This window comes from Mastigoproctus giganteus, chromosome 5 (assembly GCF_048544385.1).
Source record: "Mastigoproctus giganteus isolate SK-2022 chromosome 5, ASM4854438v1, whole genome shotgun sequence".
NCBI lineage: Eukaryota > Metazoa > Arthropoda > Arachnida > Uropygi > Thelyphonidae > Mastigoproctus > Mastigoproctus giganteus.
The window spans coordinates 92,711,754-92,738,553 of NC_143579.1; the positions used below are offsets into that span (position 1 = coordinate 92,711,754).

Genomic DNA, 26,800 nt, shown 5'->3' on the forward strand with positions numbered 1-26,800 from the left:
AGCGCCCTAAGCACAACAAATTATTTCCTAGATTCAAAAGTTATGCATGCTAGTATAGAATCTGTGTGGTGTGAGTTAGAAGCAAAGATATAATAAAAGTGGGAATAATCTACAAATCAGAAGAGTGTAAAGATTATGATGAGAGCCAACACACGCAAAAAGGAATGGGCAATAAGTCAAATGTCTTATTATGGGTGATTTCTATTTCTCCCTACTTGACTGGTGAAAGTGGAAGGGAAACTTCCCATGTAGAACAAAATTTTTAAATCAATTAGATAACTGTTATCTTTATTAGAATATCACAAAAAATACCAGGGCTAAGAATATTCTATATCTGATCATCACCCACGAACCACACAGCATCACAGGGCTGACAGTACATGAACTATTAGCAGGGAGTGATCACAGAGTTCAAGCTGGATGATGAGGAAAGAGGCAGCAGCTGTTAAAAGCAAAGGAATGACTTTTAATTTCAGGAAAGGAGATTATGGCAGCTTAAGGTGCTACAAGCTCTATCAACTGGGTAGACAGCTCAATACATTAGAATTATGGTATATCTTTAAAGCTATAGTAAAGCTATATAATAAAACACTAAGAAAATATAGCACAAAGAGGAATAGAAGATGGCATGGAAAAGTTAGAGCAATAAAAAGTACTGAAGCCTATAATAACTAAACATTGTGTTCTGTAACAGAGACACACAGAAAAGGTTAGGCTGGCAATGAATATTATGAGGAATGCTGGCTAAGAGAGCAAAGAGTGGTAAGAGCAGCAAAGAGATGAAAGAACCAGATTGGAACTATGTAATGAGTGTGGGAAAGCCTTATAAAACCCAGTAGATGTTACAGATTAATTGAACAGATACTTTGCGATGATATTTACAGAAGATCCACCGTGGTGGGAAGAAAATGTGCAAGTGAAACTCAAAAGCATTAAGTGATACTGAAATTTCAGATTATTTATTACAAAAACTTTTGAAACTAAAGGTGAGTAAGGCTCCTGGAGTTGATGGCATATACCCAGTAATTTTGAAGATGACAAGAGACTGCACTGAACCATTAAGGTTAATTATGAGAGTGTCACTAAACTCAGAAGAGATTCCTTTGGACTGGAGAAGTGCCAAAATATCGCCAATACATAAAGGCCGTTCTAAGAGAAAAATGGGTAACCTATTGGAGTAGGTACCACCTGAGTCTAATTTCAATGGTAGGAGAAAAATATAGCTATAATGATCAAGAGTGCAATATAGGATCATTTTGATAGAAATGGAATTTTGAAGGAAACAGCATGGTTTCATAAAGGGAAAGTCATGTGTAACTATCCAGTTTAGCTAATTTGTCAGAGCCATTCGTGGGCTGGATGCAGTTTGTTCACTCGGATTTCAGCAAAGCATTTGAAGTGGTTTCACATCGGAGGTTATAATATAGGTGGGAACATGGAATCACAAGGAAAATCCTTCAATGGATCACAGGATGGCTGTGGGGCAGGAGGGAGAGGATTGTAATTAATGCTGATTCTTCAGATTGGACTACACTAAGACACGGCGTTCCCCAAGGATCAGTATTGGGACCAATGTTATTTTTGATTTTCTTAAATGACATCAACAAAGGAATAAACAAAGGGCATAATGCCAAAATTTGCAGATGATGTAAAGATTGATAGAGCAGTTAATGATCAGTGCCCAGCAGAGCCTTTTCAGGATGACTTAGATATACTTCAGAGATGGTCAGAAAACTACCATCTATGTTTTAATGCAGTAAAATGCAAAGTCCTGCTCTTAGAGAACAGCAATGCCAAAATAATTTATACACTTGGTAGGGTTGAACTAATGACAGTAGAGGAAGAAAGGGATTTGGGGTATGGTTGGAAATGAAGTGCTCCGGGCAACAAGGAAGGCCCATGGTGTCTATCAATAATTTATTGAACATTTGTTTGTAGAATAGAAAGACCAAAATCCCACTGTATAAGGCAATTATAAGCCCACATTCTCAATACTACATTAAATATGAAGACTGCACCTAAAAAAAAGGGCATAAAACTTCTAGAGTCTAAATATAGGCAACTCATCTAGTAAGATCAGCAAAGCAGTATCCATAGGAGGAGACTTCAAAAATGTGGAGTATAGGTCTTGGAAACTAGAAACTATCCACCTTACAAGAGACTTGACCGAGGTATATAAGGATTAGAGATGAATGAGGGTGCAATTTACACTGTTATAAATAATTACAGAATTAGAGGCCATAAATTCAAATTACAGGGGAAGGGAGTTCGAATTGGATTGCAAGAAATTTTCTTTAAACCAGCTTTAAACTTTATTAATTACTTGAACAAGTTACCTCTATGGGTGGTTGAGGGCCGACAGCTTGGGGAAATTCAAAGATCAGCTGGATTAAATACCTACATGACAAGGGAATCAAACAGAGTTTATTGTATTGTATTTTATTTTATTTTATTATTATATTTTTTAATTAATTAATATTTTTTTTTTTTTTTTTTTTTTTAGCTAGTGCAGCAAAAGCTTAGGGCTTCTATGCACCATATGGCTATAGCTAATACAGTGGATTCTGGTTATTTGGGCCACCGGTTAATCGGGGCAAATCTTAAAAAACAGAAATCAATCGAGAAAATAGCCAGTGTTTACTTCATTTAATTGGGACAGCATGCCGTTTAATCGGGGCAGGAGACCGCAGCACTGGAGATTACCCTACGATTGTCTCCGACGGTACCATGTGGTTCGGTCGAAATTCTGGAGGTCACAACCATAAAACAATAAAAACAATTAGCAGTCACCTGTTTATTGGGCTTTTCTGTTAGTGAAATCTATGATAAACGGACAGTAAACTCGATCTTACTGAATTTGCGATAACACCGACAGCTGGAGTTCTGTGGGTTATTATGGTGAAATGTGTTTACACTTCCATGAAATCTTCAATCATAAAAAAAATTAATTTTCAGATCTTCTCTTCATTCCTATTTTTAAAGCTTTGTAACTTGTTACTCCGTTCTCACTTGCACGTATCGTGTTACTTGCAATTTGCATGTGCCGTGTTCTTTGTTATTGATTGCGTATCTTTTTACTGTTTTAAATTTTAATCCCAACACAAAAATGTCAGTGAACAGAAATGTCAACTAGTTCGTGTGTACATATTACAGTATGTATTAATTATTCCAATTATCACATATATTCTTCCGATTTTCACGTATCATTTAGTTTTTTAATTGATAAGGTAATAAATTTGTGCTTAATATATCTTTGCTTTTATAGCCTGTTCTTAATATTCCTCCTATTTTCACTAGAATAGAATTAAAATTCAATTCACAAATGTGATCACAATGACCGGCGCTTACTGCACATCGTATAGTGAACGGTACTTTACTATGGTGACTCCATTGTAACATGATTTGATTGTACAGTGAACCAATTGTAAAGTGTGTGTGTATGGGGGGGGGGGGGGGTACATTGTATTTTTAACTATTTACATGAAACTTCGGATAATTGGGACAGCTGCTTAATCAGGCCAAAATGCACTAGTCCTGATGTGTCCCAAATAACCGGAATATTAAAACAGATTACACGGTATGCAAATTACATTAAAATGTTTTTTTACATAATATAATAATAACATTTTTGTAAATCTTATGTATAAGAGGAAACGCCTACCCTATATTAACAAATACTGGATATTTTAATGAATTAATAAATTACAGTTATCATTAAAACATAGTCAAAATACTTCAACATGCTTTTGCTAGGGTTCTATTGCTAGCTTCATCGGAAAGTACAAAATAGAAAATACTAATACTTCACAAGAATTCTGAACACAAAGGCAATGTATGAAATCAAACTGTGTGTATGTCCTCTGGGCACGTAAGGATGACCATCAAAGACACATTAATTCTCAAGGAAACCTATTAGTTTAGCATTTTGACTACAGACTGCTTCAATAGTTTTAGAAGAGAAAAGAGCACACCGAACTCTTTTCTTTTCTGAAAGTCTCAGGGAGAGGACATAACCCTCAACAGGTGATTGTTACTGGTATGCAGCCTGTACCAGCAACAATCACCTAATTCTACGCAGTAAATGATTCAGCATTCGCTTTACCATTCCATTCGTAACATTTTATATTCATATTTTATATTTCATATTTATGCATGTATATACTCCTATGGCTGAGGAAGAGATTCCTTATCTCGAAAGCTTCCGTTAACAATTTATTAAATACTCAGTTACTGCTCATACTGGATGTACTGAATTATTATTTCTTATCCATGGAACCCAGTGCCACAGGCTTCTTCTATTTTATTTCTGGTGAATGTTATTCCATTCCTGTTTGAGAATGACTTTTAGGTTGGTTATGTTTGCTGAGGCCTATTTCAGATGTATCAGTTCAGACGATCCCAGATTCTCAACGAGATTCATGTTTGGAGACCAAGTGAGTCACAGCAGATGATACATATCATGGAGTACTGTGCACACCAAACAAAATTCACACTCTGTGGATTGTGATGCTGCTACGTTGGTACAGTCCACCACCATTCAGGTTCGTCTCATAACTGGTAAGCAGCCGTATCAGAATAATGCCCTTGCCATACCATGAAAACAGTTTTTATACAACAACATCCTGTTCTCTTTGCAGGCCACTGGCAGTGGCCTGCAAAGAGAACAGGATGCAGCTGAAATTTTCTACTTTGTGTGGCTTCTCCAAAACCCTTATTTGCATAAGTTAACACTAAAAATTGTGAATTGCTATTTGTCTGATCAGATTATATGTTTTTGGTTCTCCACTCACCACTGCAAATGGATTCATCATCTATTCTTCTTGCACATGAAAGGCTTGTGGATTACCATATAACTGAATAGATCCACAGCCTTTAATTCCTATGTGAGTGATATGCAGGCAAAAATATATAAAGATAGATATAAAAAAATATAGATTTTGTACTAGCTGCAATGACATATTCTGATTCCTGCATAAATAAGGAGGCTATAATTCCACTATATTAAGTAATTGTGAGACTACAGTAGGATACTTTGTCCAAATGTGGAGGCCCCCACTTAAAATAAAAAAAAAAAAAAAAAAAGATAATGAAGTTCTAAACCATAAGTTGGATAGCATTAGCAGAGGCATATGATGCAAGAAAGCAAGCTTATGTAGCATCAGCCAAAAAAAAAACACATTTCACACAGTTTTCTTCCACAGAACCAGCATATCAGTGGCTGTTTCATTTGATGGGAGGTATGTGAATCAATATCAAAACACTAGATTCTCTTATAATTTAGTAGGCCAATATAAATATTGGCAAGGCTCAAGAGTCAGCTTTTATGACCTTTGGCCACAGGTACAAGTCAATATAATGAGATTGTCAACGGCTTATGCTTTAACTGGTAACTTGAGTGCAAGGTGAACACTGTAAATAAGCACAGACTAACCCCTTTTTAAGACCTGCCCCCATTTTTTTTAATAATTACCTTGGCTACAATAACAAAAAACATTATAAACCAACACTTACTAATTTATTATGAAGCCTTGTTAGGAAGATATCAACTGCTAATGTTCTAAGACTTGGATTCGGATGATTCAGCCCAAGTAAAAGACTTGAATTTGAATTTGGAATAAGCTTATGTAGAGTATTAGACATGGCAGTGTTAATTAGCTTCTTCAGTAGCTCGTTATGCCTGCTTTTATTTTCAATTGAAGTTTCAATTCCTTTATCAAATTGTGCTGGCCATCTAAAATAGCAAATTAAAAAAAAAATTACTATATTTACAGTAGAATTTCATAAAGTAGTACCTTTTAAGTTTATATCAAATATTACAATAAAGTGTTATACTATCATTGACATATTCTCAAGGAAACAAATACACTTATGTAGAGTGTAGTGATTAACCATTGGACTCAACTTCCAACTACTCTTATGGAATTTAGAAGTTTTAAGTTTATCTAAATTTAAGCAGATATTGGATAAATATTTGAAAATAAATAGGTAAATAAAATTAGGAAAGATGACATTGGTTAATTTTATTGTTTTTATTGGAGTATAAATATTTGAAGTAAAACACTTGGAGTATAAATAATTTTATAAATTTTAAAAATTCTCTTGTTATAGGAGCTTTTTTTTCCTTCTTGTGAATTTTCAGTATTATGTTTTATTATACAGTCAGTCCTCGTATAGCATGATAGTTGTGTTCCTAGAAACCATCGTGCAATATAAACAACAGGCCCTATGGGAAAAATAAGGTTAGGTGCCGACTTCCCAAGATTGAACACACATTTGTAACCAAAACATTACCAAACACAATAAATAATAGTAATAAAATACTTACGTATTTTTATTACGTAATAAAATATTGCTAATGCTTTTGCTTCTATAGTAAGCAAACTTGTTTTTTGTTTGATTTTCTATCGAAACAGATGACAGCTGTTCCATCTCTACCAATTCTTTGTGTCTAAATCAAATGGATTTTAATTACACTTTGAGTTGTTCCTGCTAAGAAAGCTGTTTTTATTTTCTCTGCATTCTTTGTTATTCTCGGCGTTGCCTCATTTAGGTCTGTAGCACGTGCAATATCACATGGTCTTTCATTTTGCTCAAAGCATTTCACAATTTCATATTTTTTCTCTATCGACAGAGGCGGACTAGCCATAAGCCTTACCAGGGAAACCCCGGTGGGCCGGAGGCCGGTGTGATTTTGGCCATAAACCATAGTATGAGGCTACTATAAATTTTCCCGGGTAAGAATTTTTGACCCAGTCCGCCTCTGTTTATCAATATTTCTTTTCTTTTTTCTCTCTGAATCTGCAGTTTCTTCACCAGGGACGCTTCCTTTTAAGTATTTTACTCGTTTTTAGGGAATAAAGCACAATTACAAAATGAAGAGGCACGCTTTATACACATAAACAAAGCTGCGCGTGTGTAGCAACTGAATAAACAACACTGTAAAGGCAGAGATACACTATTAACACCTCACATTTTACTAAAGCACATTTCTAGGGGTTACTACCATAAAACAATAAAAGCAATTTCTAGTTGCGTTTCTGCTAGTGGAATCTGTTATAAACTGGTAGTAAACTCGATCTAATTGCATTTGCTATTATACCAATAGCTGGAATTGTGTTGGATTTTACGTTATTATGATGAAATGTGCTTCCCCTTCACTGATATAAAAAACATAAATACATTTTCAGAATCTTCTCTTCATTCCTATCGTGTTGCATTCGGTTGTGGTGATTCTGCGTTCGACTGCCATTTCTTGTAAACAGAAAGGCGAATCGTGCATAAGCAAATTCGGTTCGTGTTATATAAGATATCGTTCCCGTATTTATAAATTTTAAGATTTGGGGCAAATCTTAAAAAAACAGAAACCAATCGGGAAAATAGCCAGGAGACCGCAGCACTAGAGATTACCCTATGATTGTCTCCAACCGTACCACATGGTTCAGTCGAAATTCTGGAGATCACAACCATAAAACAATAAACAATAAAAACAATTAGCAGTCACCTGTTTATTGGAATTTTCTGTTAGTGAAATCTATCATAAACAGACAGTAAACTCAATCTTACTGAATTTGCGATAATACCAAAAGCTGGAATTCTCTAGGTTATTATGGTGAAATGTGTTTATACTTCCATGGAATCTTCAATCATATAAAAAAATTAATTTTCAGATCTTCTCTTCATTCCTATTTTTAAAGCTTTGTAACTCGTTACTCCATTCTCACTTGCGCGTATCGTGTTACTTGCAATTTGTGTGTGTCGTATTCTTTGTTATTGATTACTTATCTTTTTACTGTTTTAAATTTTAACCCCCACCCACAAATGTCAGTGAACAGAAATGTCAACTAGTTCGTATGTACATATTACAGTACGTATTAATTATTCCGATTATCATGTACATTCTTCCGATTTTCATATATCATTTAATTTTTTAATTGGTAAGGTAATAAAGGGTAAATTTGTGCTTAATATATCTTTACTTTTATAGCCCCTGGATAATATTCCTCATATTTTCTCTAATCAGAATCGCTGTTTAATAGAATTAAAATTCAATTCGCAAACGTGATCACAATGACCGGCACTTACTACACATTGTATAGTGAACGGTACTTTACTATGGTGAGTTCTTCGTAACGTGATTTGATTGTATAGTGAACCAATTGTAAAGCGGATGGTCCATTGTATTTTTAACTATTTATGTGAAACTTCGGATAATTGGGCAGCCGCTTAATTGGGCCAAAATGCACTAGTCCCGATGTGTCCCAAATAACCGGAATGAACTGTATATAGTTCTTCCTCTAGAACAGGGATGGGGGAACCCAGGGTTGGTCTTTTTTCTTATTTGCCTGAACATATTGAAACTGTGATAAGATTTTAACCAGTGGTGGCAGTAGTGACAATGGGTCACCTGACATGTGGCCCCTGAAAATAATTTCCTCATTACTGTTAAGCAATGATTAAAATCTGAAAAATTAATTCCTAAATTTATACCTCTGTAAATATTGTCAAACTTTTACTGCAGTAGTTCCTGAAGTTATTTTTTTATGGTTTTCATACAAAAATTGTGGCAACCTGTCAGGTGACCCACCACGATCTTTGTAACCATTTGTCTTTCCTCTTGAAGAGTGACACGGTACCAAAAAAAGTGCTAATGTTGCATTTGTTTATAGTTTCAGGTTATTTGTTTTCCTTCTCCCACTAGTTCAATGAACATAAGATTCCAACCTAGTTGATTTTGAAAAAGATTGCTTTCACATAGTAAATATGGAAACACAAAATCTGATATTCTCTCAAGGTGGCTGCTACATTGCAGAAAGCAAAATATGTAGTTTCAAATTTTGTGCATTGTGAAGTACACCAAATTTGAAATCAACATGTTAAGGGAAGTAACCAATGGTATTGAATATATATAATGTGTTTTTAATAACATTTATATATGTGATAAGCAGAATTATATGCACATTTTTACAGTCTTTTAAACTGTAAAAATGGAAGAGAATAAGACAATGCTTCTATTTTATGTCTAAAACATTTTTTTGCAATTTTTGGCAGAATAATTTTTTTTTTCATCATCTTAAGTGATGTTGTACCCTGTTGTGAACAGGGCACAACATTACCTAGGGTGCTGACATGACATAAAACCAACAACTAAATGAGTGGTTCTATATACAGTGAATGTCCAGTTTATTAGGCATGTCCCTCATCATTCAAGGAAGTTCTGAAAATAAAATGCATAAAACACATAGCATGTTTTAAAATTTATTTTATTAAAATTTTAATAAAATAAATTTAATATATTTATTGTATAAATCGCCAGCATCACCTTCGAAGTAGTTCCCTTGAGAGCATAAACACTGATCCCAGTGCTTCTCCCATGATTTGAATGCATCCTGAAAGTCCTTCTTCGGCATAGTATTCAGCAACACCTGTGATTCGGTTTGGATATCCTCCATGCTTCCAAATCTTCGACTTTTCATCTTGATTTTCATTCTTGGGAAGAGGAAGAAGTCGCAGGGGGCTACTCTGGAAAATAAAGGGTGTTGGGGACAATAGTCATGTTATTGGATGCCAAAAACTGCGCCAGAACGAGAGATGTATGGGCCGGCATGTTGTCATGATGAAGAACCCAGTTCTTTGTGGATGTTTCCTCCTGATGGTTTTCCTTAACTGCCTCAGGACATCGCAGTAGAACTTTGCATTGACTTTTGCGATATTTTACGGGATAGTGCTTGATAATGGGTGCCACAGCGATCGTTGTCATCAACCAACATTCGACCGTTTTTAAAACGGTTAAACCAGTAGTAGGTCTGCATCTGGCCTAAAGCATTGTCACCAAAAGCTTGTTTCAACTTTTTATGGGTTTCTGCTGTTGTATTGTTAAAACTTGATGCAAGCACATTGATCTGTCACATCAGCCATCGCAACAGTCACAAACTATGCAAAACACACCGCCAAAGAACTGCACAAAAATATTCAATGACTCTATCCAGTCTGACACAACGTTGCACACTGATTCACGAAGGATGCATGCAGTATTAGCTGGCACCACAAGTCCATACTAGATGTAGTTCCAATGCAAAATTAAAATTTCGGGAAGATTTGGGTAGCATCTCTTATTGGAATTGTTCAAGAAAAATTCAAAAAACCCAAAACATTTTCCAGAAATTAAAAAGAAAGCAAGAGACCTGCAAGAGACAATGGTCAGGTGATCTGCCAACATTTTTGCTACATATTAGAGTACCTGTTGCATAGTTAATAAAGGCTTATGATTGAGTACACTGGTTCTGGACTTTCTGGAGGTTTATTTAACACTCTCATTTCTTCATCATCACTTCAGAGAAGTGATGGTAAAGAAACCTCAGAATGGTGTCACTGATGGAATATATAGGTGTCCCAGATGCCTTAACTGATGAGTATGAGTACAATGGCAGGTTTAAAGATTTTGAAAAACATTGTCACAAACAGATGAAGGGTTGCAGGTGCTGGAAAAGGAAAAGTGAGGAGTCAAAACTATCCTCAATTTCTAAAATTATTTTGGTAGAAGGTTAATGCTGATGAACCTAATTTGAGAGATTTGTAGTTTGAGAGATCTAAGAATTAGGCTGGCCAGGACAGGGACTTGAAGCCTCCCTCATATTTCTCAAACTACATTTGGTAGGGTGGATGCTTGCATTTTCACCATTAAAGTACCCTAGCCTGCAGGAGTAAACATGCAATGTTGCCAGACATACCTGATCTGCAACACAACTGGATGGGTCCAGTGTCTTGTATATTTTCTTCCAAATATATCCAAGAGTGCATGCTCATATAGTGCAGATATTAATTGCTTGTATTTTGGTAATGTATTCAAAATGTCAAACACTTTACATTTTTTGGCCACAGTTTCATTTGTTCAAGGATGTTTTCCAGGATTTAGGGCTGGCTGGCTGTGGTCCTGGAGTAATGTGTGTGGAAACAAATTTGCACATTACAAGATGAAGCCAGTAACACCACCACAAAGCCGACCGGGCTAGCCGGGTGGGTAAAGTACCTGCCTGGCAACCCAAAGGTCGCGGGTTCGATTCCTGCCTCGGGCTTGGATCAAAGTACTGCAAAAACCTTGGGAGGTGCATTATGGCCACAGAAGCCTATGTGCCAACAACTACCAAAAAAAAAAAAAAAAAAACCACCACAAAAAAGTGCACAGCCCATTGTTAGCTGCTGTGCTGTGCTGTTATGTCATCTGCAATAAAATTATTAACAGTTAATGAAGTTGTAAAATCTTCTGACCTTGACTATCTGGAGTACAAATGGACATTTATTTTTTTAATACCCCCCCAATTGTTAAAGACTCAAATGACACTAGCTTTAGAACATTCAACAGGTACAGCTGTCCTATCTCTCTAACGAAATGTGCACCAGCAATCATACCTCTTTGGAAGTCCATGACATCCTGTCCATTCCCACCATTACCTGAGAAATATCTAGTTACTAGTTGGGTCACATGGCTACATCACATGCTAGGTGTTTTATATTGTTTGTTGCAAATAGCCAAAGCTTCTATGTACTTAATAAAGTAGCCAGGCAGTGACAGCTATGGTGCAGAAGAAGAAATACACTTTTTTTATACATTTATATAATTTTTTACATGTACTGGAAGACATGTAAAGGATTATATGAATGCCTCACAAGCTACTTAATTGAAGAAAGAGACAGAAAGAAGTAATGATACTTTTCATCCACTCTACATTTGGTTATTTTATGTTTTATATCAGGATTCACCAATCTATGGCACCTCCGTAGCCAGGTGGGAAGGAGTAGCAGTGCACAGTCACATGCTTCTTGATTAGACCGGGGTTCGAGCCTGTGACTACGGAGGATGCGGAAAGGTCAGGGAATGACCACCGCATCATCCCCAGAGCAATATGGCCTTAGTTGCCAATGCTCCTAAAAAACCAAATAACAAACAACAACACCAATCTACAACTCTTAGGAAAAATACTGCTTATGAACTATCAAAGTCAATATAAGGCTTAAAAGAACTAAACACAGGAGTGGGTGGAGAGCATAGTTTTATAACTGCTTTCTCTTTTTCTCTATCAGTGAACAGGGCACAACATGACCTAAGGTATTGACAAGGCATTAAACCAACAACTCAATGAGTAGTTCAATATACACTGAGTGTCCAGCCTATTAAGCATGTCCCTCATCATTTGAGAACCAAGTACCCTTCTAGAGACATTATCATATCAGTACTACATTATATAGGGAGATCCATAAACGTTACCACTTTTATGGAGGTTTTTTGTCCTAATTTGATACTAATGGTTTACACATTGTGTGATGACACTATTTCATTATCTTTTCTTTTCTTTTTTTTTTTTTTTTTAATTTTCTGTACAATTGTGTAACAATGAATATAAATGAAAAAAAAAAAAAAAAAAAAAGTTTGTGTTTTGTATTTATATTTTTCACCATTACAGTGGTACCATACTTATTAATCACCCTGTATAAAATAGCTGGTCACATACCGAGGGATTGTGCATATATGCTCACATAACTTGGCAAAATGACGGGCCAATACAGTGACCTAAGTGACTTTGAAATTGGTATTGGTGGACCAGAAGCACTGATGCAAGTATTGTGGACACTACTGCCCTACTGAAGTGGCCACCTACAGATACAGAAAATGTCCAACAAACAGAAAACATTCAGCGAATGACAGTCCTGTGGCTGGAGACAATTTACTAATGCGAGAAGCCAATGGAGAGTGAAAATAATTGCGCAGCCAAATAAAGGGGTAACAATCAGTCAAATGATAGCACAACGGTGGTAAAAGAAATGCTAGAACATTCGGTACACCTGTCATGGATGTGGAATAGCAACAGAAGACCTCAAGAAACAAGGGCACATGAACACTAGGTATTTAAGTAGCAGGAAAAAAGTCACCTTGCTGTAGGAATTCCAGTTCCAGCTGTTCCATGCTGAAAATAGATCCACAATAGGTATGGTTATAGCTGCATAAATAAATGGACCCAATGTGCCAGGCATCAACACTACAGGCTGATATTAGTGGATCGATGTCTGAATACAATAGCCTACTTGAATATTGCTGCCAACCAGATGCATCCCTTCATGCTCACAGTTTGCCCTGTGACATGTACCATGTCACAGGGCACTTATCATTAAGGAATGGTTCAAGGAGCATGAAAGTGACTGTACTAGGCTTCAGTGGCCTAGTACAGTTGAGATCACCAGATCTCAACCCATTTGGGCATCTGTGGGATGAGGTCAAACAAGTTATTTGCATCAGGTAACTTTCAAAACCCTGGTTAACTGGCCCCCTCAGTATGTATGTCCTAATTTGATGTTAATGGTTCACACACATTAGAACATTTTAGTACAGAATTTAACACAATTCAAAAAATTTTGCAAGCTAATAAAACATTAACATCCTTGATGAAAATATTACCTTCTTTCGATCAACTGCAAAATACCACCAGAAGCAACTTTCAATCTTTTCAATTTGTCTTTATCATACTTAAACTTCTTATACATTCGAATATATACTACAAATAAGGTCCTAGAAGAAAATTTAAAAAATATATAATTAACAATCTTAATAAGTTAACTTTGGTGGGAAATCATTTATAAAATTTTATATAAATATTACGAAATTAAACTGAAATTAAGAAATTCTAATTAAGAAATTAAAATACCTTCCAAAGTTGTTTTCACAATTAGATATTATAAAGAATAAAACAGCATAACTATTTTGATAAAAATCAATATAATCATCTTATTTCACTCTATAAATTATATTCGGTAAAATTATAAACTAAATGCATATAAATTTACAGTGTTACGCTGTTTCCATAAAACGGCATAACAGGTTACACTGCTAGTTGAAGTTATGAAATTTTAAAAATATATAAATAATAATATCTGAATAAAACATAATATAAATTAATATATATTAAATTTATAATTAAACCCCAGCTGATGATTTTTTAGCTAAAGGTAAGAATTTTTTGTCAATTTACTGTATTAATTACATATGCATTTAACAACGTTGGCATAAATATTTATTTACTAATATGAAACATTGGAGAACTGTATTATTATTATTATTTGTTTATTGGAGTGCTCCTAAAAATTATAATTCCTCATAACAAAGTACCCTCCAATTTCTTTCTTAAAATTTCTAGGCTTATCTTTAGACTCTCCATTAAATTTCCATTCCAAACTTTCCATTAAATTTCACCCAGAAACTTTAACCAGAAACTTAAATAATCCTGAATCCTCAAACTCCATCTTATAAATATTAGAGATTTTAAAAAGATACTAAAATATATTAACATTTATGCTTCCTCAGTGGAATTATGCTACTCCCATTTGGTCATCCTCGATGCTTCCCAATCTAAGATGTCTTGTACTCAGTAGAAAAATAATTTCTGACACTGGCCTCAAAACATTTTCTTGTGAATGTTATCTGATTAATTCTACATTCCCTTCTCTGCCACTGTACTTGGCCAAAAGCCAAGTTTGTTATGAATCAAATAACTGGCCTGCTCAACTAATAGGCAATTTGGGACTGCACAGATAAGAGAATTTTTTATGGATGCTTCCAAAATCCACTCAAAAGTTATCAAGAAAATTTAAATACTTTATCCCTCAATTTAGTGCATTATCTAATTAATAACTTTAACACTGATATGTAGATCCTTGAAGAAAGGTGTCCTAATTTTTTTGTAATATACTGCATAGATGTCCTAATTTTTCAGTAATATACTGCATCTTTTTATCATTAAATAGTTAGTATTAATTATGGAAGTGAAATTAGTGATAATGATAAAAAATAAGTAAATTAACATAAAATTAAAATAAAAAAAATACAAACTCTATAGCAGTGTATGGTTTCTACATCAATTTGAGTAATGAAAATTCATTAAATTGGCAAGATGTAGGAATTACTGACAATGAAGAAGTGTTTTGTTTCTTAATGACTACAGGAAGTATGGCATTAAGGACAAGTTGCTACAATGGATAAAAGGAGAGTTGAGTGGGAGAAGACAGAGTGGTAATCAATGGATATTGCACTATGTGGGCTAATGTTATTAGTGGTGTCCCTCAGGGTTTGATGTTGGGCCCATTTTTGTTTTGTATATTTATCAATGATACTGATGAAGGTATATCAAGCTTAATGTCAAAGTTTGCAGATGATACAAAGTTTGGCAGGGTTGTTAATAACTATAATGACAGTATGCTGCTGCAACAGGATCTGGAAAAATTGGGCAGATGAGCTGAGAAGTGGCAACTGAAGTTTAACATTGACAAATGCAAAGTACTGCATATGGGTAGCAGTAACCCCAGAAAAATGTACCAACTGGGCGGTGTTACACTCAGAGTAGTGGAGAATGAAAGAGATCTGGGAGTAATTGTGCATTCAGATATGAAGTTTTCTGAGCAGTGCAGACAGGCTGCCAGAGTAGTTCATGGGGGTCTTGTCAATGATATACAGGAATTTTGTGATCATTAATAAGGAGGTGATTATCCCCTTGTATAAGGCAATGGTTAAGCCACACCTTGAGTACTGTATACAGGTCTGGAGGCCTCATTTTAAGAAGGACGTAGAATTGCTAGAACGAGCACAGAGAAAGGCAACAAGGCTTGTAAGGGGAACAAAGGGATGCTCTTACAAGGAAAGGCTTAAGTTCTGCAAATTGCAGCTTCTGGAGAGTACGCACCTGCAAGGCAGTCTCATCGAGGTGTATAAGGCCTTGAATAGATTGAGTAGGCTCAATGAAGATGGGATTCTTCCACTTGCTCAAATTGCAAACCTGAGGGGGGGATAGATTCAAACTGAGGAAAGACAGTTGTAGAATAGATGTGTGGAAATTTGTGATTTGGCAAGTGGGTGGTTGATTGCTGGAACAAACTTCCATCTGTTGTTGTGGAAGTTGATAATTTAAATAAATTCAAGGCTGAATTAGACAAACATTTGGAACAAATGGATCAGTGAAATGGGAAGGATTTTTTTTTTTTTTTTTTTTTGGCTGATGCTGTATAAGCTCGCTTTCTTGCATCATATGCCTCTACTAATATTAATGAATCTGTAATCTATTCTATATTCAAAACACATTTCACTGCATATAAATGGTTAAAGGGATATATTTAACGCAATTCTGAATTCTCTAAATTACTAATGAATATATAAATTATTTCATAATAACAATCATACACAATGCAACTCTATACTGGGGGGGTCTTCTTTGGTGGGGCAAAAATTCATTGAATAAACTGCATATTTATAATGAAAGTTAAAATATCATAATGACAGGTAAATTGGCTAGCATCCTGGGGCAATGCCTACAGAAAATGAACTACACTTAACAGACGAAGATTACTATCCAAGAAAAAAGTCTACTGGAGGTAATGATGAGAGTTTCTACTGTGGTATATTGATTGTATCATACTATTTAAATTCCCATAACATCACTGGAGAGAAACAATAATAATAATAACCTTTCCTTATACAAGTATAAGAAAATTTTCTGTTTAAGAGCTTTACTATTTTGCTCTTTCAATGTAATATCAAAATGAAAGTTAACGAGTTCCAAATGAATTCATACATTTTATAAACAGGAATCCAGTAAACTGGATAGCAATTTTATAGTTTCAGCAATATTACCAAAATCTTAAAATCTTTTTAAATAAACTCATCATACAGGCTTTCAATTACATTAAAAAACAAGCATACTTCTAATTACCTTATTCAAAAGTAACTTTCCCTATATTTAAAAAATATGAATAGTTTCCTTTCGTCATTTGCTATGAGAACAATTTAAATTTGGTTTTAAAACTAAAACAATTTCAATTTGGTTGTAAAATTAGTGATGGTGCTAAAAAATAATTAAAATAACATAAAATTAAAAGAAAATCACTACAAAATACAGCTTATGAGGACATTCTTTCTTCATAGGGTTTTAATGAGCTTACCCAAATGCACAAAAATATCAACTTAAAAGTGGTAAATGATTCATCCAGCCATCAATTCTTACATCTCTAACTTCTTTTCCATGTTTTTCTTAATTTCTAGGCGCCTCCGTAGCCAGGTGGGAAGGAGCAGCAGTGCATAGCATACGCTTCTTGATTAGACCAGGGTTCGAGCCCGTCACCACCAAATACGAACGATGCGGAAAGGTCAGGGAATGACCACCGCATATCCCGGAGCAATATGGCCTTAGTTGCTAATGCTCCTAAAAACCAAACTAACAATAACAATCTTAATTTCTAAATTATAAGAGTGTGTAATCCTAATGGAGCTAATTTTGATAAAAAAAATTTTTGGTGACACTTCTTAATACTAAATAACTTCTAATAGTGGCTTTCAGCTACAAAATTTTAACATGCACCAACAGTGTTTTGAATTTTTGAGTCAGTGGCTATATATAGGGCAATCATAAATTAAAAATGTAAAAACATGTAAATGTTTCAACACAACCATATTCATCTGCATACAAGAAAACATGATGCTGTATTTGCTGCTTCATTGAAATATGAACTGACATACCCTCCAAATAGGGGGTATTATACTGATGCTATTTTAATGGTTACAAATATTAATAAAAATGTTATTTCTCTGAATCAATAACAAAATAGTATTTTTTACAGAACAACTTTAACAGTAAAAAAAAAAAAATTACTAGTTGAAATTTGATGTTCAAAAATTATTTATTTTTGTGTTTACATGAACTGATATATACCAAACAGGGTAAAACATTTTAAAAGCTGTAATGTAATATTTATTTCTGGAAGAAAATATTTGCAAAACTCTCCATCCAAATAATCATCAATATTTTTTGCTTTAGATCTCCTACTTTAAATTCCTTTTGTTGGTGGGAAAAGATGCAACATCCAAAATATGTGCAGAAATCTCTTCCTGCTAAATACATTTTGGAAAATGGAATTGTGTCTGTACATTCTTCCGACCAATTTTTTTTTAATATCAGTATTTTCATTTATTCTCATGTTGATAATAACACAAAAAATACCTATATTTTATTTAATGACACTGAAATGCACTTAAGCCATATGGAACAGCTGGAAAATATCATATTTGTAAGAGTTTCCTTTATTGTTTCTTGATGGAATATCTAAATACTTCACTCTAATCCAGAGTATATGTTACTTTGTGACTTCTTACAGAGGCGGCAGGGGGGCCACTGCCTGCCATTAACAATTTAATACAAATGCCAGTAAACATCAAATTAGTTTTTCAGGTTGTTTATAAATATTAAAACTAGATGGCAGTAGAGTGGCTGAACCAGACTGAGAAAAAGTATTTCATAATTGGAAATGCCAACAGTTGCTGCAATTGCAGCATCTCACTGAAACAGGAATAAAGAAAAGGGGAAAAAAAAGCCTGTCTTTAACAACTGAATATAAACATCGATTTAGTTTTTCAGATTGCTTATATGAAGCATAAATGGATGGCAGTACAATATTCAGCCAACATTGCAGGAAAACAAATTTCATAACTGGAAATGCAGATGGTTGTGGCAGCCACAAAATGTGATGGAAGAGGACTACAAAAAAACAATGCTGCCTACAGTTAACAATTAAATATAAATATCAATAAGCACTGATTTAGTTTTTCAGATTTTTTATACGAAATGTAAATAGTGCCAACAGTTCGAAATGCATTAAATAACACAAAAATGCAAACACAACCAGTTTTTGGTTTCTTTATTTTGCTGTACGTTTATCTTAATAATCCAACATTTTTCAAATCTGGGGAACCATCACTACTTAATCCTACTTTTTCCAAACACCTAATGATTTTATATATAGTTTGAAACTTCTTGGGGAGTGCTCTTTACCTGTAGTTGCTGATTTTCATGGTTACATCAAAAAAAAATTCTTCAACATGCATAAAAATCATTTTTTAATACCCTATATAAAAATTAATATGTAATGTGTTTTCTTTTTTTTGTCTCAGTGCTCTCATCTACAACTAACAAGTAGTTATTAAAGAAGTGTTTTCATTCAGCTGACAAGATAAGATTTTACAGATAAGTTTCATCAGTATCTTCAATTCATTCTAAATAACTGATGCTTTCAAACTTTTTTTTTTTTTTTGAGTTTAAATCGAGTCATGTACACAGAAATCGATAATTTCACAACGCAAGGTACCCTTGCAGTAATGAAATGGCTTTTCTTGAAAAGACTGGAAAAAGTAATGTCCATTGTTGGGCAATCAAGAACAGGTTTGCAGAATTCAAAAGGGTTGTAGTCACCAATGATGAACCCAGGTTTGCATAACTCATGACCCTGTCATCCACAGAAACACTAATCCAGTTTTTGATTTGATTTTGAAAGATCATTGGATTAGGGTTAAAACAGTTAGAAAGAACATCATACTCATGTTCTTTCTAAGTATTCACAAACATCAGTATGATAAATACCGAAATGGAAAGATTTGAATGCAAAGCAAAAGAGGAGAAATATAATACTTACAAAATTTTTCAGGAATATTCAAACAAATTTGTCAGCCAATCAGAAAATCAAAGATGAAACTTGAATTCACCACTATTATTCAGCAATTAAAAAAAAAACAGTCCAAGGAGTAACACCATGAAGGATCTCCTCCCACAAGAAATTAAAAAGGGTGCCATCAGCTACTTATGTGATAGCATCAGTTTATTGAGGCAAAGAAAGGGTGATATGTATTGATAACCTTCAAGATGGGCAAATCCATTGTGGATGAATATTATTCTTCCCTGCTAGCAAAATTTCATGAACAATTCAAAGTAAAACATCACTAGAGGGATGTTCTTCCTGCATGGCAAATAATCCCAGTCACAAGTCTTGTGTGACAATGGTGACAACAATTTTAAGTTCTCGCACCTATCCTGTTCCCTAGATATTGCTTCTGAAGGAGCAATATCTAGAGAACAGGAATTAGGAAATAGAAAGTAGAAGGGATAAACAAATTAAGATGTTATTTGTATGGCAGAGGAATGGGTAGAGAATGTAATGTAAATGGTTATATAATTTGTTTTATTTAAGGGAATCTAGAAAAGATGAAGGAATGTTGCAGCCACTGTAAAATGCTTAGAGGAGAGTATGTTGAATAAAAGTTGATTCATTTCTGAAATACTTCATTCTTTTTATGGCAGACAACCAGAAACTTTTCAAATATCATTCTGAGATTCAGTGGACTATATATATACTTTTGACTTTATCTAGATTGCAAGATGAAAGATGCTAAATTAGTATTTAGTATTTTATACCACAGAATTGAGACTATATTTAAAAGTACATATTGTCAACTGAATCTCAGCAATAAGCTTTCAGTGTTCACACAACTAGAAGGTGTCAGACTGCACAAGATACCAGGTCTGATTTCTGATAATTAATATGTACTAGAATGACTAGAATATACGCAGTTGTTCAAAGAAAGTGTATCACCCCATAAAAATTGTAATTGTCGTCTGAATAACGTAAGTATACGGCAATTTTTTCTTATGGATTGCATCATATTTCTACAGCTGATGCAATATTGCACAATATTGCATCAGCTGTTACTTTCAGCTATATAAGCACGCTCTACAAGAGTTGCAGTCGTTCCTTGCTTGTGTCAGGATGGCGAGTTACGTGCAGTTTGCACCACGAAAAAAGAGTGCTATTGTTGCTTATGTGAGGAAGGATGTTCTTCCCATCATATTGCTTATAGAGCTTGTAATCAGTGGACAGCGAGTAGATTTCTTTCCAAACTCAAGAATACTGGTTCTGCTGATAGAAAAAAAGAACCAGATGCAAACAAGTCTCTACACCAAAACAGGACCACGTTTTGAAGAGCTTATGCCTTAAAAACCGTAAAGCTTCTTCGTCTGAGCTGAAAAGAGAATGGGAAGAACACACAGGAGTGATGGCAAGTGCAGTAACAGTCAGAAGACATCTCTTCAAAAATGGACCTGTAGCCGTCGTCCTAAGAAGAAACCTCTCCTCACACAAAAAATGAAAAAGGGCCAATTAATTTGGTGTAAGGAGCACATCAAATGGACCCCCGAGCAGTGGAAGTCAGTTATTTTCTCGGATGAGAAGAAATTTAACATGCATGGCTCTGATGGGAGAAAAACGATTCACTGTAGATGTGATAAAGAATACCATCCAGACTGTATGGCGTCTACAGTGAAATTCCCTACCAGCCAAATGATATGGGGGTGCATTTCGTATCACGGAGTAGGTCACCTACAGTTTATAAAAGGTTCTACAAATGCTAATGGATACCTGGCTATACTGGAAGGCAAATTGCTGCCAAACATTAGAGACCATTTCAACCTGCCAAGTAACTGCATCTTTCAGGCCAACTCTGCTCCTTGTCATCAGGCAAAAAGTGTAAAGTAGGCACTTCTGTGGTTACTTTAGCTTCATTTCTGCATTAGAAGTTTGACAGTAATGTGTTTACATTTGTTACAGGTGAAAAAATGGTTGAAAGAAAGGTCCACTACAAATCACTCTTAGTTGGCCAGGAAACAGCCCAGACCTGAATCCTATAGAGAACTGTTGGCATCTTGCGGAATCTGCAGTTGCCAGAAAGAAACCAAAGACCCTTCATGAACTTAAGGAAGTCATAATTTGTGTTTGGAACCACAAACTATCAGTTGATTATCTTCAGAAATTGATCTTGTCAATGCCTTGACAGTGTTCTGCTGTCATCAGGGCCAGAGGTGGTTCAACTAAATATCAGTTTACACCTGGTGAACTTTTCATTCTGTTTTCCATTTAAAATGATAAATTGAAGCAAACTGAGGGCTTGTGATAACATTTCAGCCATAATTGTTGTATAAAGGTTGCAAATCCTCATTTTGGAATATTCTAAGAGCACCTCTCAAATATTACTTAGCTTTGCCTTAACTATTAATAAATATCTTTTGTTTATATTTCTATTTGTGATGCTAGTCATTAATGTAACATACCATTGCGAAAAAGGCTTAGAAATTTGAAATTCCTAGGTGATGCACTTTCTTTGAACATCAGTGTAGGTTAGTGCAATTGCATCAGTTTAATCCATAGCCATCTATGGCACTGTTTCGAAGCTTCTCATTAGTGGATGGGCAGGTACCCTAGTTGTTGCAATAGTGACAACCCAGTTATGAAGTATAACTCCACAATATGAGAGATGCCTGATGGTGTGCAGTAGTATAGACTATAGAGTATTTTAGAGCATGAGCCTCATGCTACATGGTAGAATGACTAGCATATCGGTTAGTGCAATTGCATCAGTTTACAAATTAAATTGATGCAATTGCACTAACCTATGTGCTAGTCATTCTACCATGTAGTATGAGGCTCTTGCTCTAAAATACTCTATATAGTAGAATGTATACTTGAGGCAACCTGTGGTTCACGAGCCACATACAGCTCTTTGAACATTTAACTGCAGCTCTTTAACTCTAAGTCCACGTGTATGATAAGTGCAGCATGCGCGGATGGCGATGTGAATATAGCATTAGGTTCAGTGCAAGTCGCAAACACTTTCTCAGTTTAGTTTGCCTGTGCATCACAAGCAGAGCACATGTACTGCGAGGTGCCGAAGGTTAATCATTGCGGTGGTGGCGAGTATAAAATAGTTAAAACAGGAACAAATTAATATAAGTGCATATGTAGTGTTTGTGATAGGCACGTGAATTCACATTATAAATCACTTGACTTTTTAAATAAGTGATAGGGTATCAGTAAAAATTGGTATCATTTTTAAAATGTCAACTCAAAAGAGAAAGACTGAGCAAGAATACTAGGAATTCAAGAAGGACTAGACTGAGTCATGCAATTGTGGCAAATTCTATAGAACTTTGGAGAGGCAAAAGGCTGCCCTTATAATTCTTCACAAATGGACAGCGATAGATGAGCTGAAAAAGTAAGACTAAATTATGTTCGATGCATGGAGTAGCTTACCAGACACATGTAAATTTGAAAATACTTGCATTTGAACTTCTCTCAGTTTTTGGTTCGATGTATTTCTGTGAGAAAATATTTTTGAACATTAACTATATTAAAAATAAATCAAGAAACCATCTGAACAATGCCAATCTCACAGCATGTTTAAAGATGAAAATTATGGCATACTCGCCTGATGTTGAGACTCGGTCAAGAAGTTCAGCAGCAAAAGTCACATTAATTCGTATCTAACTGGATGTTTGTTACGTTTTTTTCATTATTAATAAATAATATTTCAAAAAATATATATATTTTTAATAAAACATCTTCCCACTCTATTTAGTTTCTTAAAAAACTCACCCCCTCCTCCTCCTCCTCCCAGCTTGAGCTGAGGTGCAGCTCTTTGGATTCTCTTTTTTTTTTTTTTTATTAGATCAAAAATGGCTCTTCACTCAAAAAAGGTTGCTGACCCTTGACTTGAAGTATTAAAATGTTAATGTAGCTTAGTAACACTAGAAGTGTATTTTGGAAACAATTATAAAAAATTGAATTGAACTGAAGTTTAAAAGACATAATTCTTTAGTTTCATCCTATTATTTTTTTTTCTTAAAAAGATAACAGGATGAAACTAAATTTTTAGACTTTAAAATGGAACCAAAGTGGTTGTGAAATGCTGAATAGTTAGATATTTGGCACTCTAAATAATTTAAACCATTTAATCTTTCAAATACAGCAAATACACTTACAACCACAAATTATATTTGCTCAATACTTACTTGAAGTGAATTTATCTTTAAAAACTTAATTAATATAAGAAATTACTTTTTTTCTCTTTTTTTTTTTTTTTTTTAATGAAACCACAAAAAGGAAAGGCAATAGTACGATGCATGGTTAAAGGTTGAAAAGACAATATTTGTTGACATCAGAGTTAGATATCGGTATATTGTAATTTTTGGGAAATACATGCATAGGTTGTTCCACATAACAGAAGCAGAAGGGATATGAGGAAGAGAAAAAGTTGGTTCTGTGAGTTTAGAGTTGGATAGCAAATGGGTGCTGAATGGTTGAGTCATGTGTTCAGACAGGTTTCAAAGACAGTGGTAGAAATAAAGATGCCAATTCAGAACAGTGCCCATGGCAGTATCTACAGAAGAATCATACAGCAGAAACTGAATGTCTGTGAGACTGAGTGTTGAGACTTTGTAAGAGATTTGTCATTAATTAATCTGACTGCCCTCTTTTGAATAGAGTTGTTGGGACACTACCCTAGCAGTAGAAAAAATAATCCATAGTAGGGCACATCTTTATGGAGCAGACAGCAATTTAGAAGAAAGGTTACACCAAGAAAAAGGATGATTTTTTTTTTTTTTTTTTTTTTTATGCAGAAGAAGCAATATTTGTGGTATTTGTGATGTCCCAAGAGAAATTAGAAGTCTTGGTGATTCCCAGCAGAAATACTTAGAAATTTGAATGTTATTGAAGGTAATCATGGAAGCAGCAGACTCTACAAGAAATAGGCTGAATTTTAGGATTGCAGTTACCTAAGTTTTCTTTACCTCATTGGAGAATTACATAGAGATTGGCATTTAAGGAACTGGTGCAACTGATATTCAAGATGTTAAGGCTGTTTGTGAATGGCAAGTTTCTCAAACTGGAAGGCAGAATGTAGTGTGTTATCATCAGCAAAACTATGGATATAGGATTTCCCGTCAATGAAAGAAGGTCATTAACACACAATACGAAAAGGATGGTAGAAAGAATGGAACCTTGGGGAAACAGTTGCATTACTTCAGAAGATAAAATAAACTCCACTTGTTTTTTGCAATTAGATAGCCAATTGCAAAAAACAAGACCTTTTATACCAAACATGATCAAAAGTTTTAGAAATGTTAAGACTATTTATCTTGACATTTCTTTGATAAATACTAGCATAAGTGAGAAAAGTTACATCAAAGTTATGAAAATCAATGAAATTAAATCAAATGAAATTTGATTTAAATTTATTTCACTGTTTTTTATTCAATAAATAATTTTATATTTACATATATCAATGAAATTTAAAGATATACTTACTTAATAATCAATGCAATATCTTCTTCACTTAAGCTGACAGACTGAATTAGAGACTGAAGGAGATGTAATGCTTTCTCTTTCTTTAATGCCAATGCTTCTTTCCTTAGCACTAAAGTAATTATCTTTTCAAATAAAGGGATTAACATTGCTGATATGTGATAATGATCTGAAATATTTCCTATTGCTTTGATGACTTGAGGATTTGAACAAAAGTTCAAAAGCGCCCTATGCACAAAATAAAATGAGTATGATATACCAAAAAACACTTGCCCAAATAATTAATATGGAAAATAATATGCCTTTCTGCTTTTGCATAAGCTTGTAAAGAATACACCTAATTTTTAGAAGTATACTATTATTTATTTTTAAAAAATTCAGTGTTTGGGGTAATTCAATGTCAACTCACAGTCAGAAAGCAGAATTTCAGTCACTTTTGTTTATATGTAGCTCCATGCATGCATACGATTTTGGGCATTAAGCTATCATAGCGCTATCGCTTGGGTTAGAGACTGCACTGGTCCAAATTTTATAATTTTACACAGCCTGACCTGACCTGATCCAAAAACAGTTCTGCCTGACCTGTACCCGAACCCAAAGGCTACTGTTCTCACCCAATCCATACCTGGCCTTTGGCTGAGTGGGGCCAAAACATGAAGAACAGACCTGCCAAGAGCCCATCCAAACCTGTTATACTTGGCTATCGAGTAGTATACCTTTCCATATGAACTGCCAATTTCATCAAGGTTTATTCCTACATCACAGATGTATCATGTGATTAATCAAGTTATTTATAACTCCCCCATTGTTTGTTCTTAGAAGTAATAACAATTACTACTCTCTTTTTTGATGTGAAAACTAAATTAAAACCAATTTGTCATGAAACTGCAATGCTGAAATTGCACAAATTACATCACTTCTAAATGACGCTAATTCAATCATTAATGTTGATTCAACACGGAAGCAATGCAAACTACGTCACTTCCTAAATGAAAACTACTTCTAGGTCTTTGTGGGCATAGACATTTGGAATTGAGTTAGCTGCAATTTTTATTTCTATATGATTTGGGTTTTTGAAATTGTTTGAGCAGATTTGTTTGCATTGATAGTCAGGTTGAGTCCTTTCAGATACTTAATGATTCTATACATCTGTAAATATGCATCATGGCTAGCTTTGCAAATATCATTGCAGACTTTGGAAATAATAAATAACTTTAAATCATTGGCATATTGACAGCAGATTTGGATTTGTTTGCAAGAGTGGTTGTAGAAATGCTGAATAATCGGTACTAGTGGAGATATCCATGATTAGGCTGTATAGAAGAATTTACTACTGTACATTAATCATTGAGAAAATGTTTTTGTTCTGAAAACATCTTTGGCGGTGACTACTAAATTTCGGACTGAATTCCGTTGCCATCATGAACAGAGCTGCACATAAATTCTCTTTGAATGTTCTGAATTGTCCAAGATAAATGCTGGGAAAGGACAGTCCCTCTGCATGCTCATCAAACAGTAAGTTCTGTGGTACATTAATCCTGGGCGATTCTAAGATATTTAGTGTTGGTCCACAATGTTTGCTGTTGCGAGACTTTCCTCAATCAGAACCGCTTCACTTATGTCGTCTTTTGCCAAATTAATTTCCATGTGACTGTCTCAATCATTCTTTGTGACCACTTCCTTACTAATAACTGATCAAATAGCTGGACTTGTGTATTTTTTTGCATTTTATATGCACGTTTATACAACGATTGTCATCAATCTCCCTTGGCAAGCGAGGGACCATTGTGTTGAATGAAATAGGCACATT

General features: G+C 34.6%; 1 protein-coding gene across 1 annotated transcript in view; it reads right to left on the reverse strand.

Moving 5' to 3' along the window:
* The window catches only part of l(2)k09022 (HEAT repeat containing 1 homolog l(2)k09022), a 447,482-nt gene that overhangs the window by 333,403 nt on the left and 87,279 nt on the right, over positions 1–26,800 (reverse strand). The window contains exons 8-10 of the mRNA XM_090374601.1: positions 24,994–25,218; positions 13,448–13,558; positions 5,512–5,731 (exon numbers count right to left, since the gene is read on the reverse strand). Coding sequence (XP_090230727.1) covers positions 5,512–5,731; positions 13,448–13,558; positions 24,994–25,218 — 556 coding nt within the window. The remainder of the gene's footprint in view (positions 1–5,511; positions 5,732–13,447; positions 13,559–24,993; positions 25,219–26,800) is intronic.